General features: G+C 40.1%; 1 protein-coding gene across 3 annotated transcripts in view; it reads right to left on the bottom strand.

Annotated features, from left to right (window-relative positions):
- Nucleotides 1-1,559: 1,559 nt before the first annotated feature.
- LOC124607030 (heparanase-like) overlaps nt 1,560-17,946 on the bottom strand; it is a 233,951-nt gene continuing 217,564 nt past the window's right edge. The window contains exon 8 of one of the 3 annotated variants that reach the window (XM_047139198.1): nt 1,560-2,856. In XM_047139198.1, coding sequence (XP_046995154.1) covers nt 2,661-2,856 — 196 coding nt within the window. In that variant the 3' untranslated portion in view covers nt 1,560-2,660. The remainder of the gene's footprint in view (nt 2,857-17,946) is intronic. The other 2 variants (XM_047139197.1, XM_047139199.1) reach the window with 2 other exon arrangements.

Consider the following 17,946-nt stretch of genomic DNA (forward strand, 5'->3'; position numbering starts at 1 on the left):
ATAAAAGTGATGACTGTAATGTGAATATCACACCAGATGAATTCAATGCCTATTTTGTTAATGCTTGTGACATAAGTTCCTCTGCTGCAGCTGAGTCAAATAATAAACGTCAACAGGACCTAAAGGAAGCTGTATCTTTCCTACAACATTTGGAACACATTTTTCCTGCATGTGAATGGAAAGAGGTCCAGTTAAATGATGTCATGAGATCAATTGCAAAATTAAGAAGTTCAAGAGCAGAAGACATTTATGGTCTTTCTAATTTTGTAATTAAAAAAATAGGAGATATAATAGCATTTCCACTCTGTGTACTTGTAAATTGGATGTTTACTAGTGGTTGTTTCCCAACATGTTTAAAAATGACAGTGGTCACGCCACTACACAAAAAAGGAGACAAGCCATGTCCAAGTAATTATCAACCAATTTCTCTTATACCCATTCTATCGAAAGTAATAGAGCATTGCATGCAATTCCTAATCCATAAGCATCTATCTGCCAACGACCTCCTTAGTGATTCTCAATTTGGATTCAGACCTATGTTATTAACTGTGAAGGCAGTGGAAAATATTATTTCTTTCACTTTGTCTGCATTTGAATCCAAACTTTCTGTAAATCCCACACTTGTCGATCTAAATAAAGCTGTCGGTTCTGCCAACCACAGAATTCCTTAAAATAAGCTCTGCTCGTATGGTTTTGAAGGCAAAGTACTATCTCTGATTACGTATTATCTGAGTGAGGGAAAACAAATAGTACATTTTAACAGAAACATATCAAACACACTGGGTGTAACACGAGGTGTGCCACAAGGGTCCGTGCTTGGACCCTTGCTTTTCATAATTTATGTAAATGATTTGTCCAATATATGCAGACTATATGCATACTATATGCAGACGACACCACCTTTCTTACAGTAGATAGGGCCTTGGACATACTCAAGCACAAAAGAGCAGAACAGCTCAGAATATCCAGTGTATGGTTCGGAGCAAATGAATTACAAATTAACCACTCTAAAACTGTAAACATTATATTCAGCTTATGTAACAATGACAACTGTAGTTCCTCAGTTAAGCTTCTTGGCATTCATCTGGTCCAAAATTAACCTGGGAAACTCACACCAATTATGTATGCAAGAAGTTATCCCGACTCACCTATCTGCTAACTAACTCAGGACTTGTGTGACGGACGAGCTACTGCTAAATGTCTATTATGCCTTTTTTTTCATAGCCACCTCACGTATGCAGTACTTTTAAGGGGCAATGCCTCTGGGGCAAAAAGAATTTTTCCTTGGTAGAAAAAGGCCATTAGGTCTATTGCTGGAGTGAGAAACCATGTATCATGGAGAGACTATTTCAAAGAGTTAAAAATACTGACACTTACATCACTGTTTATTCTCAGTTGCTTAGTGCACATAAAGGAAAACCAAGAAAGCTATAAACTGCGCGAGTCTGTACATAGTCATTACACACACCAAAGGCAGATGATGGACATCCCACTTACTAGGCTTAAACAAACCCAAAACTGTTATACATACACAGGGATACAATTATTTAACAGCACACAGTGTATCACTGAATGTCTTCAAAAATATTACAAAAAGGTGGCTTGGACAAAAGGCATTCTATACAATAGAAGAATTTAAAGTATGTAATAAAAATGATCTAATCTATTAAAACTGCTGTATGACATGACCACCATATTACATGAGCACTTCTGAAAATGTTATTGTATCATGCGGTTGTGCTTTATTTACATAATGTATTTTTACTCAATAGTTAACTGCTGTATGACATGACCACCCTATTTCATAAGTTCTTCTGAAAATGTTATTGTACCATGCTGTTATGCTTTATTTACATAATGCATTTTCCCCAATGGTTAACATGTATTAAGCCTGTCTCATTTATATTCGTTAAAATGTTTTTTCTTAGTATGTATATTGTGTTACACATACAGTATCTCCTTTTGTCATTCTGCACAACAATTTATGTTTAATGACTACTAAACATGTGCATTATAAAACATATTTACTCATTCAGAATGTTAAAAATGTACGACTTATTTTGTAATTATATAATGTATGTAAAATGATGACATCAATTGCATGAAAAATGCTTAAACATGGATCAATAAATCAATTGATCAAATTCAGCAAGGCTACAAAGACACATAATTACTGTTTTATGGTAAATATATTGATAATACAGCAACTCACTAGGTGAATCAAATGTTTCTCAACATTTCAGAATATACATCGTATAATATCATTGTACAGCCATATGCTATACACTAATGTACATACGGTACACATCACTGATTAATTGCACTAATAAAGTTAACTGCTGGAACAGTTGTATTTTTTGGACTATAACTCCACTTGCAGTAAGTTAAGTATGAAAATAACATATGGTAGAATGATTTGCATTGAGATTACTGCTGTGAAACATCTGTTGGATACAGAAAGTGAAGAGCTTTGTCCAGGAAGGCAATTCAACAGTCTTCAAAGATGAAATATTTTTATACTGTACGTATGTTTAAAAAACTATTTTCCTAGAATCCTTTGCAGCATTTATATAACCATACTGCAAGTAATACATTTCATTGGAACTTTTATATGCAAGTAAATACAGTACTTAAGTATTTTCAGCACACATGCTGATATTCTAAAAAATGTAAGGTTCAGTATTTGAAAGGTACAGCATATAGCATTCTTGAACTTTGTAGACAGCAGTAACCCAGAAACCAAGAGAAAATCCTGGGATCAGTATTGCCTCGTCCAGACTTACGTTGAGTGGAATTACTGGTGGCAGGGTTCTGTCTTTATTGAGCTGAAGTGTCTTTCCATTAAGCAAAACTGACCTGGAAAAGAAAATTGTAAACTGTTTATCGTAATTGCAGGTCACAGAAGAAAAGTATTATATCACAGAATTACAAACAAATAACTCGGGAGCAGTGTTTAGAGATAAATTAAAAGGAAGAAAGCTGGGAAGAGATTTATAAAGCAGACAATGTCATTCTTTAAACTTATGCTCACAATACAATGATTCTTGTTTTCCTATGGAACAACAAGGGCAAAATAAAATAAATGCTGGGACCTGAGATGGATAGCTCCTGAGATTAAAGCATTCTATGTTAAGTAGATAGAGCCCTGTCTAGCTCAGAGGACAACCTGCAGTCAAGAGCATTGTAAAATGCTCAAGTCTGTTATTAAAAAAGCAAAACACTTGCATTATGGGCAATAAATAATCCATCCCAGAGCATAAAGCAAAAATAATTTGTCACAGTTTAAACAAGAACCTACTGCCGGCTGCAGTGGCCGAGCGGTTCTAGGCGCTTCAGTCCGGAACCGTGCGACTGCCTTGGGCATGGATGTGTGTGATGATGTCCTTAGGTTAGTTAGGTATAAGTAGTTCTAAGTTCTAGGGGACTGATGACCTCAGATGTTAAGTCCCATAGTGCTCAGAGCCATTTGAACCAAGACCCTATTAAAACAGGAATGTAAATAACATTGCATCTGCAAAAAAACAGCTGTGGTAGAAATGATGACACAATGAAATTCTTAGTCATCAAATTCAACGATCACATCACAGTAGCAGCAAATGATGCACCCATTAATAAACAACTAAATGCAGGTGGATTAGATTCACTCTTAAGATAGTACTGGATGAGGCATAAAAGATGGATGTTAAAATAAAAGAAAAAAAGAATGTAATAACTTGTGCTTAAAAAAAATTTATTTACCGGATAATACTCAAATGAGGTTGCTGTTTTACAAAATTAATTCTTGAAAACAACATCTTCTAGGTGACAGCTGTTTTCAGTGATGCACTTCTCAAGCCACTCTCGGAAGTTGGCTTCCACTCGCTTCAAAACTGTTCTGTCAATTTGAACGCCTTCAGTTCTTAAAGTGTACATGGTTTATGCTCATATACACATGAACTGAGGTAACTCCACAAATAGTAATTGCAAATGGACAGATCTGGGGAATGAGGAGGGCAACTAATGTCACCAAACCGGGAAATGACGCAACCACAAAAACAGTCCAAATAGCTTCCATTGAAATTCTTGTTGTGTGAGCAACCCTATTGAAACCAAACTGACCAGACAGGAATATGCTTTCTTCTTAGTTCAGGTAGGAAAAATTCAGTGATCATCTGTCTATGAGTTCTGAGGATACAGTTACAGTGTTCACATTAGTGTCTTGGAAAAAGTGTGGACCTATAACATCTGCACCGGTTACAGTACACCAGTCACCTTGGGACTACGTTATGGTCTCTCATGCATTAGTTTTGGATTTTCGATGGCCCAGTAACAACAGTTCTGTTGATTTACCATGCTGTTCAAATGAAAACAAGCTTCCTCACTCATAAACAAAATAATGTTGTCATTTTGCTCAAGTACGGCCTCCATTTCTCAAGCAAAATTTAGCCGCTTTACCTATGTACTAAGGTTAAATTGTTGCACAGTGGCCATTTTGCAAGGATGAAATACTATATCAATATGCAAAATACACCTTAAGGAATGATTACTGAGGTGCAGATCAGCAGAATGTCTCCGATTAGGACTACATAGTATGGCTAGCTGAACTCTTTCAACATTTTCTGCAGTGTGTACTGAGCAAGGAGCTCCTGGGGTTTTCTACTCATCACTGCTGCTCGTAAACAAAATGATTCAGCCCAACGTAAAATGGTGTTTCAAGTGGGAACATTATCATGTCTTGCAAGACTGAAATGCTGATGAAACTCATGCTACATTGCAGAGACTCATTATTACACAGAAAACTATCGTAAGCAAACACATGACCTCATCTAAACAAAATGGCAGGAGCTACCAAACATGTGACAACACCTGTTCCCCCACTCCTACTACCTGAGCCTGAATACTGTCTGTTCTAAAAACGTCCAACCTTTCTGCCTCGCTCTGCATTCATTTCCTCATCCAAGGATCAACCGATTACGACATAGGGTTTGTCATCATAATATAATGAAATCAAATAAATATATCAACATATATTCTACAGTACTGTTTTCACAAGGATAGGACATACAATGTATTTTCCAGTAATGTATTTGTTGCTAAACTTGTATGTGATAGTACATAGGTTAAATAAAAATAATGTGCAAGAAGCTTCTTTGAAGAAAGAGATGCAATATCAGTTAAATGTTGATTTTAATCTGTGAATTAGATTCAGTTTGTTATATTACAATAAACTCTTTTTGTACTTACATATAACTAAACTCAATGACTTCACCACAAGTGTAATGATAATTTCTGAAATATCTTTAATGCGTGTGTTAGTGGTAGGGTGATCTCAATAAGAATTCTGAAGCTGAATGTATATTAATTCCACAAGATTATTTATTAAATGATCTTGAGACAATACAATATAGCAGCAGTATGCCTGTTACACATACAATAATTGGGATAGTACCAGTCCAAATAAAAGACAAAAGTAGACTGAATAATAGCAATTCCTTTAATAATTTAAGCTAAAGTGAGAAAGTGGCGACAATATGCAGGGCTCCTGTAAAAGAATATGCATTTTATTAAAAAATATTCAAATGCTAAGTAGTTAGTCATTATCGGTGACTTCAGTGTCCTAACAGACAAAACTAGTAGAAAAACATTTGTTACAAAATGTTAACTTCTGTAAATGTAATAGCTGTGCAAGTCTTTTTGACAACATCTTTTTAGTTAAATGTAGGAGTATTAATAATGGTATGAAAAGGATAGTTACTACTCACCAAATAGTGGACATGCTGAACCCAACTCTCACATGCATACTGCAGTCTTTGGTTGCTGAGGCCATACTCAGTAAGTCAAATAACCACTGGACTTTCTGATCAGGATGGGCAACTGCTTACTCTTAATGGCACCAGTTTAATTGATAAACCTAAGCCTGTTTTTAGGTATTTTAGAACAACTGTGACATGTAAGTAAAAACTGGTCAAACCCCAAACAATGTACCACGAACAGTTGTGGCATGGTCACATGGTGAACTGTCATCTATAAAAATTCAATCGTCATTTTGGAACATGATGTCCATGAATGGGTGCAGATGATCTTCAGGTAACCAAACATCCAGAGGATCCAGTTCATTCCATGTAATTCTGGTGCCTTTTTGACAACTTGGGTCCATGGCTTTGTGGGGCCTGCACCACACTCGAACTTTACCGTCAGCTCTTATCAACTGAAGTTGGGAGTCAACTGACCAGGACATGGTTTTCCACATTCAACTGATATGGTCACGAGCCCAGGAGAGGTGCTGCAGGTGATGTGCTTTTAACAAAGTCACTCATGTTGGTTGTCAGCTGCCATAGTACTTATAAAAGAAAGCTTGACTATCATGCTTCAAAGGAAAAACTGACACACACAAACTGGTATCAGGCAGGCCTATATGCAACAGAAGACATTAATGAAAAGTGGGAAATATTTTATACAATATTAACCCAATGTCTAAATTAAGTATGCCCAAGGGGCAAAATACTAAAGAAAACTGACAGTTCCAGGAATCTTTAACTCCCCCCTAATGTGATGAAATTAAAGAATGACATGAATGACCTATATATTCTTTTTAAAGACACCAAACTGCAGTACTTTCAGTCTAAATACAAAGCCTGTAGAAAAACCTATAGGGAAGCACTTAAGACATTAAAGGCACAGAAGTATGCAGAACAGATGAGTCAATCCTGTAATGTTAGCAAAACGGCATGGAATATAGTAAAGAAGGAAAGTGGGGGGAATGACAAGGCACTGTGTAACAACATTATAATAAGGGGCAATGAAAAACTGGTTAGTGACCCAAAAGAAGTATGCGAGAGATTCATAGATCAATTTAGTAAGATGAGTAAGGAGAATGTGATCAACCCACTGCAGGTACTAAATCCCAGTAATGTCAATAATTTGTTCTTCCTGAGGTGTGTTACAGAACAGGAAATCCTGAGAACCATTTCCAACTTGAAATCAAGTACATCCAGTGGCTGGGATGACATCTCAGCCAAATTTCTGAAAGAATGCAGTAATGAGTTAATAAAGCCACTGCAACATTTAATAAACAGCTCTTTCAGACAGGGGTCTTTTCCTGACTTGTTAAAAGTCACTGAAATAAGACCAGTACATAAAAAGGGAAAAACTACTGATGTACAAAATTATAGGCCTATTTCATTGACATCAGAACTTAGTAAGTTGTTGGAAAACCTATTTCTTGCTCAAATGGAATCATTTTTCTCTAAGTACAATATATTAAAAAGTTCTCAACACGGTTTCAGCAAGGGCAAGTCTACAATAACAGCCATAGCCACATTTATTCAAGCAGTATTGAATAAACTTGATGATGGAAACAAAGTTATTGGCACCTTTCTAGACCTATCTAAGGCTTTTGATACTGTAAATCACTCCATTCTTCTACATAAGTTAGAAACTTATGGGGTCAGAGGAGTGGCATTACATTTGTTAAGATCGTACCTTGCTGACAAGAGACAATGTGTTAAGATGTATCATACAGCCGAGGGACTTATACAAACAGTAAAATCATCTTATAAAATTCTTAACTGTGCAGTCCCTCAGGGAAGTATTATTGGGCCTTTTCTGTTCATTGTGTACATCAATGATATAATAATTCCAAAAAATGCAGACCTTGTGAATTATGCCGACGACACCTCCTTCATAAGCTGGGGCCCTACAAAACAGCTAGCAGTGCAAAACAATATGAAGAACACTAGCCTCATCACAGAATATATGACTAAACATAAATTGGCATTAAATAAGGAAAAGACAATTCTAATGGAGTTTATGCTAAATTACAAATCAAGACAAGTGGATACTGAGCCAGAGTTATCAATTGAAACAATTGATAAACATAAATTCCTGGGTATTATAGTTGATGAACATCTTACATGGAAGGAGCACATCAGCTACATGTGTAAAAAAATCTCGTGTAATATCTACCTGCTAAAACGCCTTTCTAGCATAATAGCGTCACCAGTCTTAAGACAAATCTATTTTGGTATTATACACTCCCACCTACAATACGGTATTGAGATTTGGGGCGGGGCACCAACGGTATACATGGATAGGGCTTTTAGAGTCCAGAAGAGAGCAATTAGGATAATAGCGAATATTAGTAAATGTCAATCCTGTAGAGAATACTTCATTAAGTATAATATACTAACAGTGTATTCATTATATGTTCTAAGGACTATACTGTTTGTAAAAGAAAATATGGAGCACAGTGATATCCATAGTTATAATACAAGGAAGAAAGAGGATTACCACATAAAATTCAGAAATAAAAAAGCAACCGATCATAATCTATTTTCTGCTGGAAGATTTTTTTACAATAGACTGCCAAATACCATAAAAATGTTAAAAGGAAACATATTTAAAAGAAAATTAAAGCAGCTGTTAATTGCTAAATATTTGTACTCCATCAAGGATTTTTAATGTTGTATGTACTTTATTTCTACTACTAAACTATTATTATTGTTCATGTATGTACCGACTGACTATGTCCACGACTGTAAAAATTATTATGGACAAATAAACCATTATTATTATTATTATTATTATTAACACCAAATTTTGCCACACTGTCCTAATGGATACATTTGATGTACATCCCACATTGATATCTGCGGTTATTTCACATAGTACTGCTTGTCTGTTAGCAATGACAACTCTACATAAACGCTTCTGCTATCGGTGATTAAGTGAAGGACTTGAGCCACTGCGTTGTCCATGGTGAAAGGTAATGTCTGAAATATGGTATTCTCTACACACTCTTGACACATATTTTCTTATGTCTGCTTGTGTCTGTATATGTGTGGATGGATGTGTGTGTGTGTGTGTGTGTGTGTGTGTGTGTGTGTGCGAGTGTATACCCGTCCTTTTTTCCCCCCTAAGGTAAGTCTTTCTGCTCCCGGGATTGGAATGACTCCTTACCCTCTCCCTTAAAACCCACATCCTTTCGTCTTTCCCTCTCCTTCCCTCTTTCCTGATGAGGCAACAGTTTGTTGCGAAAGCTTGTATTTTGTGTGTATGTTTGTGTTTGTTTGTGTGTCTATCGACCAGCCAGCGCTTTCGTTTGGTAAGTCAACAACATTATATATATACACAAAAAACAAAGATGAGGTGACTTACCGAACGAAAGCGCTGGCAGGTCGATAGACACACAAACAAACACAAACATACACACAAAATTCCAGCTTTCGCAACAAACTGTTGCCTCATCAGGAAAGAGGGAAGGAGAGGGGAAGACGAAAGGAAGTGGGTTTTAAGGGAGAGGGTAAGGAGTCATTCCAATCCCGGGAGCGGAAAGACTTACCTTTGGGGGAAAAAAGGACAGGTATACACTCGCACACACGCACATATCCATCCACACATACAGACACAAGCAGACATATTTAAAGACAAAGAGTTTGGGCAGAGATGTCAGTCGAGGCAGAAGTGTAGAGGCAAAGAAGTTGTTGAAAGACAGGTGAGGTATGAGTGGCGGCAACTTGAAATTAGCGGAGATTGAGGCCTGGCGGATGACGAGAAGAGAGGATATACTGAAGGGCAAGTTCCCATCTCCGGAGTTCGGATAGGTTGGTGTTGGTGGGAAGTATCCAGATAACCCGGACAGTGTAACACTGTGCCAAGATGTGCTGGCTGTGCACCAAGGCATGTTTAGCCACAGGGTGATCCTCATTACCAACAAACACTGTCTGCCTGTGTCCATTCATGCGAATGGACAGTTTGTTGTTGGTCATTCCCACATAGAATGCATCACAGTGTAGGCAGGTCAGTCGGTAAATCACGTGGGTGCTTTCACACGTGGCTCTGCCTTTGATCGTGTACACCTTCTGGGTTACAGGACTGGAGTAGGTGGTGGTGGGAGGGTGCATGGGACAGGTTTTGCATCGGGGGCGGTTACAAGGATAGGAGCCAGAGGGTAGGGAAGGTGGTTTGGGGATTTCATAGGGATGAACTAACAGGTTACGAAGGTTAGGTGGACGGCGGAAAGACACTCTTGGCGGAGTGGGGAGGATTTCATGAAGGATGGATCTCATTTCAGGGCAGGATTTGAGGAAGTCGTATCCCTGCTGGAGAGCCACATTCAGAGTCTGGTCCAGTCCCGGAAAGTATCCTGTCACAAGTGGGGCACTTTTGTGGTTCTTCTGTGGGGGATTCTGGGTTCGAGGGGACGAGGAAGTGGCTCTGGTTATTTGCTTCTGTACCAGGTCGGGAGGGTAGTTGCGGGATGCGAAAGCTGTTTTCAGGTTGTTGGTGTAATGATTCAGGGATTCCGGACTGGAGCAAATTCGTTTGCCACGAAGACCTAGGCTGTAGGGAAGGGACCGTTTGATGTGGAATGGGTGGCAGCTGTCATAATGGAGGTACTGTTGCTTGTTGGTGGGTTTGATGTGGACGGACGTGTGAAGTTGGCCATTGGACAGGTGGAGGTCAACGTCAAGGAAAGTGGCATGGGATTTGGAGTAGGACCAGGTGAATCTGATGGAACCAAAGGAGTTGAGGTTGGAGAGGAAATTCTGGAGTTCTTCTTCACTGTGAGTCCAGATCATGAAGATGTCATCAATAAATCTGTACCAAACTTTGGGTTGGCAGACTTGGGTAACCAAGAAGGCTTCCTCTAAGCGACCCATGAATAGGTTGACGTACGAGGGGGCCATCCTGGTACCCATGGCTGTTCCCTTTAATTGTTGGTATGTCTGGCCTTCAAAAGTGAAGAAGTTGTGGGTCAGGATGAAGCTGGCTAAGGTAATGAGGAAAGAGGTTTTAGGTAGGGTGGCAGGTGATCGGCGTGAAAGGAAATGCTCCACCGCAGCGAGGCCCTGGACGTGCGGAATATTTGTGTATAAGGACGTGGCATCAATGGTTACAAGGATGGTTTCCGGGGGGTAACAGATTGGGTAAGGATTCCAGGCGTTCAAGGAAGTGGTTGGTGTCTTTGATGAAGGATGGGAGACAGAATGTAATGGGTTGAAGGTGTTGATCTACGTAGGCAGAGATATGTTCTGTGGGGGCTTGGTAACCAGCTACAATGGGGCGGCCGGGATGATTGGGTTTGTGGATTTTCGGAAGAAGGTAGAAGGTAGGGGTGCGGAGTGTCGGTGGGGTCAGGAGGTTGATGGAGTCAGGTGAAAGGTTTTGCAGGGGGCCTAAGGTTCTGAGGATTCCTTGAAGTTCCGCCTGGACATCGGGAATGGGGTTACCTTGGCAAACTTTGTATGTGGTGTTATCTGAAAGCTGACGCAGTCCCTCAGCCACATACTCCCGACGATCAAGTACCACGGTCGTGGAACCCTTGTCCGCCGGAAGAATGACGATGGATTGGTCAGCCTTCAGATCACGGATAGCCTGGGCTTCAGCAGGATTGAGATGCAAGGCTGGAAGTCAGAAATTCCTGGAAGGTTTGGAGAGGGTGATTTTGAGGAAGAGGAGGTGGGTCCCGCTGTGACGGAGGACGGAACTGTTCCAGGCAGGGTTCAATTTGGATGGTGTCTTGAGGAGTCGGATCATTAGGAGTAGGATTAGGATCATTTTTCTTTGTGGCAAAGTGATACTTCCAGCAGAGAGTACGAGTGTAGGACAGTAAATCTTTGACGAGGGCTGTTTGGTTGAATCTGGAAGTGGGGCTGAAGGTGAGGCCATTGGATAGGACAGAGGTTTCGGATTGGGAGAGAGGTTTGGAGGAAAGGTTAACTACTGAATTAGGGTGTTGTGGTTCCAGATTGTGTTGCTCAGAATTTTGAGGTTTTGGAGGGAGTGGAGCTGGAAGTGGGAGATTGAGTAGATGGGAGAGACTGGGTTTGTGTGCAATGAGAGGAGGTTGAGGTTTGCTGGAAAGGTTGTGAAGGGTGAGTGAGTTGCCTTTCCGGAGGTGGGAAACCAGGAGATTGGATAGTTTTTTGAGGTGGAGGGTGGCATACTGTTCTAATTTACGGTTGGTCTGTAGGAGGATGCTCTGAACAGCCGGTGTGGATGTGGGAGAGGAAAGATTAAGGACTTTTATTAAGGATAGGAGTTGACGGGTGTGTTCATTGGCTGAGTTGATGTGTAGGTGAAGGATTAGGTGGGTGAGGGCAATGGATTGTTCAGTTTGGAACTGGTATAGGGACTGGTGGAAGGAAGGGTTGCAGCCAGAGATGGGAACTTTATATATACAAAAGAATTCTTACGTACCGTCAAATGAGGTGATTTCGGATGGTTTTGTCGTTATCTTGATTGTAACTTTTGTGTATATTGTTAGATTAAATTGATTGTTATGGAAGTGGTAGGGTATATGAGTAACAAATAAAATATCACAGAACCAGAAAGTGTATGTGTAGGTATATTTATCTGAGGCAGTTAAATAAAGTGTCTGAAGTCACCCCATGGATTGGGGTGATTTCTGACGTGTTTTTTTAAATCTCTGTCTGAAGTTACAATATATCAGGGCTTAACAACTGGCCAGTTTTGAGCGCGAGTACTCGTGTCTGCTCAGGCACGTGCTCGCGAGCAGGTTCAAGGTCGCGGAGTAGGGAAGGAGGGGAGGGAGGGGAAATGCACGCGCACATTTGAATAGGGCCGCAGCATGCCTATTGAATTTGCACCGACTGTGTAACGTTTAAAGTACTACGATCAGCTCTAACAGTCACTTCGTTGGTTAAGAATCATGTCAAGTTGCCATTGTGTAACCCCAACCATGCTTTCGCAGTTCAACCCCCATTGGGAGTAATTGTATCTGTTTACAGAAAAAGATGGAGTTGCAAAATGTTTAGTATGTCACAAAATGCTGAATTCTTTTAGGAAATTTAATTTGCAGCGACATTATATGTCGTTCCACACGAAAGACTACGGAAGTGGAAAATGTGATGGACCAGATCGTGCACAGGAAGTTATTAAACTTAAAAGGAAGCTATCCGAAGAAGATCTGGATGACGAAGAAAAATCAACTGAGGCAGCTCTCAGAGTGAGTTACAAAATTGCTTTGCTTTTAGCAAAATCCCTGCACCCCTTCACTGATGGCGATTTAATAAAAGAATGTTTGGTAGCTGCAGCGGAACATTTGTGTCCATCTCAAGTTGAACAGTTTCTGATTGTGCCATTATCTAACATGACCATTATGCGTTGCATACAGGACATGGCAGACGACGTCCAGAGCCAGCTTGCAAATATCTGTAAAGGTTTTATGGCGTATTCTCTAGCTCTGGACAAAAGTGTTGAAAAAAGTGTTGGATTCATCGACCAGTAATCATTTATCCTTGCTTTTCTTACGGTTCCCCTAAGGATAGCAAGCCCAAATCATTTTCTAAGTTCAGGTCCCATAACGTCAACAAATTTGGCATTTTTTAAATCCAGTTTACTTCTATTGCAATTTTGACTGTAGTAATTTTTGGTTTTGTTGCTAATATATTCAAATAGATCGTTCCCAACATATAATTGTACAATATCTTTGATGCTCTGTGTATCTTTGGGAAATATGTTTGAACACGGGGATCCTTCAAATTTATTATTGGTCCTCAGTAAATCAAAGTCTGCCCACTGTGCACTGTCTTCTTCGCCTGATTCAGCCAAATCAGTTGACAACCGTAGCTTTCGCCGAATTCTTCTTGGACATATTTCACTATCTTCCTAAGATTCTGCTTCACTTTCATTTTTTTTTTTTTCATATCCAATGTCTTCTTCCCAATCGGCCAAGTCGTCTGGAACGTCAGACAAGATGTCTGCGCATTCTTCATAAATAATCCTATTGTCTCTCTCGTCCGCCATGATGAAAGGGCACAAGTACTTATAAAAACAAAACACTTGTTGATGTGTGTAACTTATTGTTACCTAAACAAAACACCAACAGAATGCAAAAGATACTAACGTGCTGTCGCCGGTCACTGACCGCTGTTTCGCGCACGACACCACTGTAGTGTCACCGGACGGCATAGTGTTAACCAACAGTACACAAGTAGCTAATGTATTTAACAACCATTTTTTAAGTTAGGTGAAAAAAATGATGAGAATAGTTCAAAAGAAAAGGCCAAGCAGTACATGGAAGTGTCAGTTTTGAGAAATCTTCATCAGATTAATTTTCACCTGACAACCTCTTGTGAAATAAGGAAAAAATCTTTGAAAAATAAATGTTTTGTTGGAGTAGATGACATCTCAAACAATATATTAAAACAGTGTGGAGATTTATTTATTTTTATTATTTATCATATGGCATACACTTTTTATGCTTAGGTTAATTAGAGATTGACATCAAGCCATTTAATATAATCAATTGCCTCCTCTGTTACAGCAAGGAAATTGTTTAAGGTTTCCTTGTAGGCTCGAACTGGGCATTCTTCCACTATTTGTCAGGACTGTTTGTTTTTCAGCGCCTCAGTCACAATTTGGTGTTGGTATCGTTCCCCATTTGTAGAGGGTGTCAGCCCATCTTCCGTGGAAAGAACGAATGCAATTTTGAGTTGTCCACACTTTGCATGACTGGTAGAAGCCAGGAAGTTTCTCAGCTATCATGAAACTTTGGCATTTTGGTGGGCACTCTTCTTGCCAGTGTTTTTTCCACAGATTGCCAACATCAAAGTTGGAGTTTGTCATCTCTTTAGCACAGAGTAATGGTGGTCTTCTTGATTTAAGTCTTCTGCACTCCAAGTCAGCTATGTCGCTGTGTATGGGCAGCTGTGGATTATTAGTTATCTTGTTGAACTCACTGAGAAGAGCATTTTTTCTCCGCATTTCTGCGGGTGGTAGTATGTGGCTCAGGGATGGCAGCCATACAGTGGGTGTAGATTTTATTGTACCACTGATAATGCGCATGGTGTCATTTAGTACCACATCAATCCTGCTTGTATGTAGGCTGTTAATCCACACAGGAGCACAGTATTCTTCCACTGAGTAGACAAGGCCAACTGCTAATGTGTGGAGTGTGCTTGCTGTGGAGCCCCAAGTGGTGGCGCACAGTTTATGGATGTTGTTGTTTCTTGTCCCCATTTTATCTGCAGTCTTTGTCAGGTGTTCCTTGTAAGAGAGCATCCTGTCCAATGTGACTCCTAGGTATTTGGGATAGTAGTTGTGGCTAAGGCGTTTCCCTTCAAAGATGACATTAAGCTCTGTTCTTGCTGAGTGGTTGCAAAGGTGGAAGCATGATACTTATGTCTTAGCCAGATTTGGCTGCAGTCTCCATTTGCAGAAATAGCCACTCAGCAGCTTCAAATTGGAGCACAAGGTGTCTTCGGTAGCCTCGAATGATTCATGTGGTGCAGCTATAGCCCAGTCATCTGCATAGCCAAACTTCTTAGACTGTGTGTTTGGGTTGTCGGAAGTATAAAGATTGAAGAACAATGGAGCAAGGACTGAGCCTTGTGGTAGCCCATAGTTGAGAATTTTGGTAGAGCTCATTTGTTCTCCAGTAATCACTTGTAAAGCTCTCCTGGCAAGCATGTTATCGACGAGTCTGATGATATTACTGCATGGGATTATGAGTTTTTTACTGCAAGCCTTGTCTCCAGACAGTGTCATAAGCTGCACTCAGGTCTACAAATGCAAATGATGTTTTTTGATTTTTCTGATAGCCTGCCTCTATATGTGTTGTCAGAGAAAGTACTTGATCAGTGCAGCTTCTATTAGTCCAAAATCCTGATTGTTTGTCTGGAACTGATTCCAGTATTTTTAGGCTCAGTCTGTTATACAGGAGTTTCCTGAGCAGCTTGTATATGACACTGAGCAATGCAATTGACCTATAACTCTTTGGCTCATTGTTTGGTTTCCTTGGTTTAAGCAGTGCAGTGATCTTGTGAGTTCTTCATTTTCTGTGGCGTGTTCCCTGTTGCCATTATATTTGAGTAAAACTCTGCAAACCATTTTTTGGCATATTCCCCACAATGAAGAAGGAATTTTGCATGTATTCTATCCAATCCAGGTGCCTTTTCCACCTTGACACTCTTCAGCACTTCTCTGACTTCATTAGGAGTAAATTTCGAAGAATACTGGTCCAAAAGTGTGCTGTTTTTCTTAAGTGCACTAAGCTCGCCGTGTATTATTCTTGTATGTTCCTTGTCCTTTGGCACTCTAGGTGTTGCCTGTATGTGAGCTGAAATCCTATTTGCAGAAATATCTGTTGACTTATGATGTAGTTTGTTAGCTCCACCTAGTTTTCAGAGGAGAGAACTGGCCTGTCTAGCCTGTCTACTAGACGCCTTGAAATCAAGAGACTCAATGGTTTCAATCCATTTCTCTTGCCATGCATTGTCTAGGCTATCTGCAATCTCAGGGTCTCCACTCTCCAGGAATCTCTGATACTTATTTTCACACTCTTTGCCCCATCCTGGTACATATTGTTTATGGAACCCTCTTGGGACAGCAGCTTTCGCTGCACTTTTAACTGCACCTATGAGTCTGTCCTGAGTCCATCCCAAGCACTTATCCAATTTTTCCTCGTAGATATCCCACTTTGCCTTTCTGAAATTCCACCTTGTGACCTTGTGCGTTGTACAGTTGTTATTAGTGGGATATTGATTCCAATTTCAATCAAGGTGGGCAGCATTGGCTATGAGGGAAGCCTGTTAATACACGTCTTGTAGTTCTTAGCGGTGTATGGTTATTGCCAGCCATCAAAAAGCATATATCTGGATTATATTCCTTTCTCCAAGCTGATGACCTAAATGTTCCTTGGGCCTTTGGGTTGAAAACTAAGAACAGGTTGCTACTGTCTGCCCAGTTAGTAAGAGCCTCACCATTTCCATCAGCTGTTCTACATTTTCGCAGAGAGTGGTTGCTATTAAAATCCCCCTCGTATATTGCTGTGTGTGGCAGGTATGGCAGGACATCTTGGGGCCAGGAAATGGTTGAAGGCTTGTACATATTGCTCGGATCTCCTGTCTTGACAACAACTCCATGTATGTCAACATGCACTGTTGCTGAGCACAAGTGGACATCTCCAATTGATGATCGCACATACGTAGCCACACAATAGGCACGATGATATATTGCGTCAACTAGGTTGCAGCCTGGAATCATACCTCTCTGTTTAAGTTAGTCTTCATCTTTAACATGAGTTTCCTGAACTGCAATGAGATAAATGTTGTCATCACATAAAATCTTGACAGTTTTCTTCCACGCTTAGTGATGAGGCAACATTCCATTTAATTTAAATAGAAAGGTGAACCATCATAATGTGAGAAAATGGGGTAAGGAACAACCACATGAAGTTGGGCAACATGAGTGGGACTCTCTAAAATGTTAATTAATTGAAACCCTCAGATGCCAAGAGGTGTTGTTGATATACGTCGATGAGGACAGCTGAAAATGTGTGCCCCAACTGGGACTCTAACCCGGGATCCCCTGCTTACATGGCAGACACTCTATCCATCTGAGCCACCAAGGACACAGATGAATAGCGAACTCTTGAAGCATGCAAGGGATAAGTCCCTGCAATCACGCTATTCATCTGTGTCCTTGGTGGCTCAGATGGATAGAGTGTCTACCATGTAAGCAGGAGATCCTGGGTTCGAGTCCCGGTTGGGGCACACATTTTCAGCTGTCCTCATCGACGTATATCAACAACACCTCTCAGCAGCTGAGGGTTTCAATTAATCATCATTTATCCTACATAACCTGCACGGTCATCAATGGTATCTGTTCTTTTGAGACCAGTTACTATCTTCATATATATCTCCAAAATGTAACTTGTTTTTTGCAGTTTCATGGGAAAACGTGTATGGTCCATTTTTCTTTGGCAAGAATACTGTTACACATATCTTGATATGCATGCAAACTTTCTTTTCCCACAACTGGAGATTGATTCGAATAGCTTAATTTACCAACAGGATGGGGCACTGCTGCACTGAAATCTGGACGTGCAGGAATTTTTAAATCAAAGGACTACTGAAGATGGATTGGTCGCACTGGACCAAATGATTCAGCCTTACATTACTGCCCTCCAAGGTCACCAGACCTGACTACATGTGATTATTT

This window comes from Schistocerca americana, chromosome 3 (genome assembly GCF_021461395.2).
Source record: "Schistocerca americana isolate TAMUIC-IGC-003095 chromosome 3, iqSchAmer2.1, whole genome shotgun sequence".
Classification (NCBI taxonomy): Eukaryota; Metazoa; Arthropoda; class Insecta; order Orthoptera; family Acrididae; genus Schistocerca; species Schistocerca americana.